This window comes from Propithecus coquereli, unplaced genomic scaffold, assembly GCF_000956105.1.
Source record: "Propithecus coquereli isolate 6110/MARCELLA unplaced genomic scaffold, Pcoq_1.0 Scaffold134, whole genome shotgun sequence".
In the NCBI taxonomy this organism is placed as follows: Eukaryota; Metazoa; Chordata; class Mammalia; order Primates; family Indriidae; genus Propithecus; species Propithecus coquereli.
The window spans coordinates 1854784-1855880 of record NW_012137636.1 but is presented as its reverse complement, the minus strand read 5'-3'; the positions used below and the strand labels follow the sequence as shown (position 1 = coordinate 1855880).

Here is a 1097-nt window from a genome sequence, read left to right as displayed (position 1 = left end):
TAAAAATGGAGAGGAATTCACTTATTTTCTCATAATTAAATTAATTATTATTTGGGATCAATGTTAATTATTCATAAAATCTGCTAATACCTGTTGTGTTTCCTACAGAGTTTAGTTTCCTCGCCTAAGTTGGAATTGAAAGACACAAGCAGCCTAAGTGATGAAAGTCCAAAACCAGGAAAATTCCAAAGAACCCGTGTCCCTCGAGCTGAGTCTGGTGATAGCATTGGTTCTGAAGATCGCGATCTTCTATATAGGTAAGAACTTTTCTGGAAGGCATTCATTCACTAACTGACATAAGTTGTGTTAGAATTTGTAACTATAATATTATTAATAACTCATCTGTATAAAAGTTGGAATAAGTTTGTCTGCCTCTCTTTCACCAAGTAGCATTTCCATTCTGGCGAAATATTCTGCTGGTATGTTCAATGTCAGTATCAAATTCTGCTGGTATGTTCAGTAGAGGATAGTGCTCTGTGTGTTGCTGGATTTCTAATAGAGATTAACTTATCTCCTGAAGCATTGATGCATATAGATCTCAAAGATTCAAAGAAACAGAACGCCCATCAATAAAGCAGGTGATTGTTCGGAAGGAAGATGTTACTTCAAAATTGGATGAAAAAAAGAATGCTTTTCCTTGTCAAGTTAATATCAAACAGAAAATACAGGTATGCACCTCTGTGGAAAGGGGATTTGTAATGTTTCTTGCACTATGTTGTGAGCTCTGTGAGGACAAGGGCCCAGCCTTATTCATCCCTGAACCCTGAGTGAATAGAGGGGTGTCTGGCATATGGAAGCTCAGTAAATCACTCTTGAATTCAGTTTTAGAAAGACTCTCTTTTTTGGAAAAGTTGGAAGCTTGTTTGATATTGCTGAAATATTTATTTTTAAATGTGTTTGTCATCAATATCCTTAAAGTATAACTATTAATTGAATGATGGTGTAATGTGAAATTTATTGTGCTCTTCTAGGTTTTTTTTTTATGTTAAGGAAAGCATTTTAAAAAAAACAACATAATTGTAATTTAAATGAATCAGATACTTTCCAAATTTCTACTTTGTTGGATGTGACCCCAGTTTTAATTTTAATAAGTATGA

General features: G+C 33.9%; 1 protein-coding gene across 1 annotated transcript in view; it reads left to right on the top strand.

The window, feature by feature from the left end:
- ANLN (anillin, actin binding protein) overlaps positions 1–1097 on the top strand; it is a 57935-nt gene that overhangs the window by 32093 nt on the left and 24745 nt on the right. Inside the window, 1 exon segment of the mRNA XM_012638751.1 lies at positions 576–644. Within this exon segment, the coding sequence (XP_012494205.1) occupies positions 576–644 (69 nt within the window).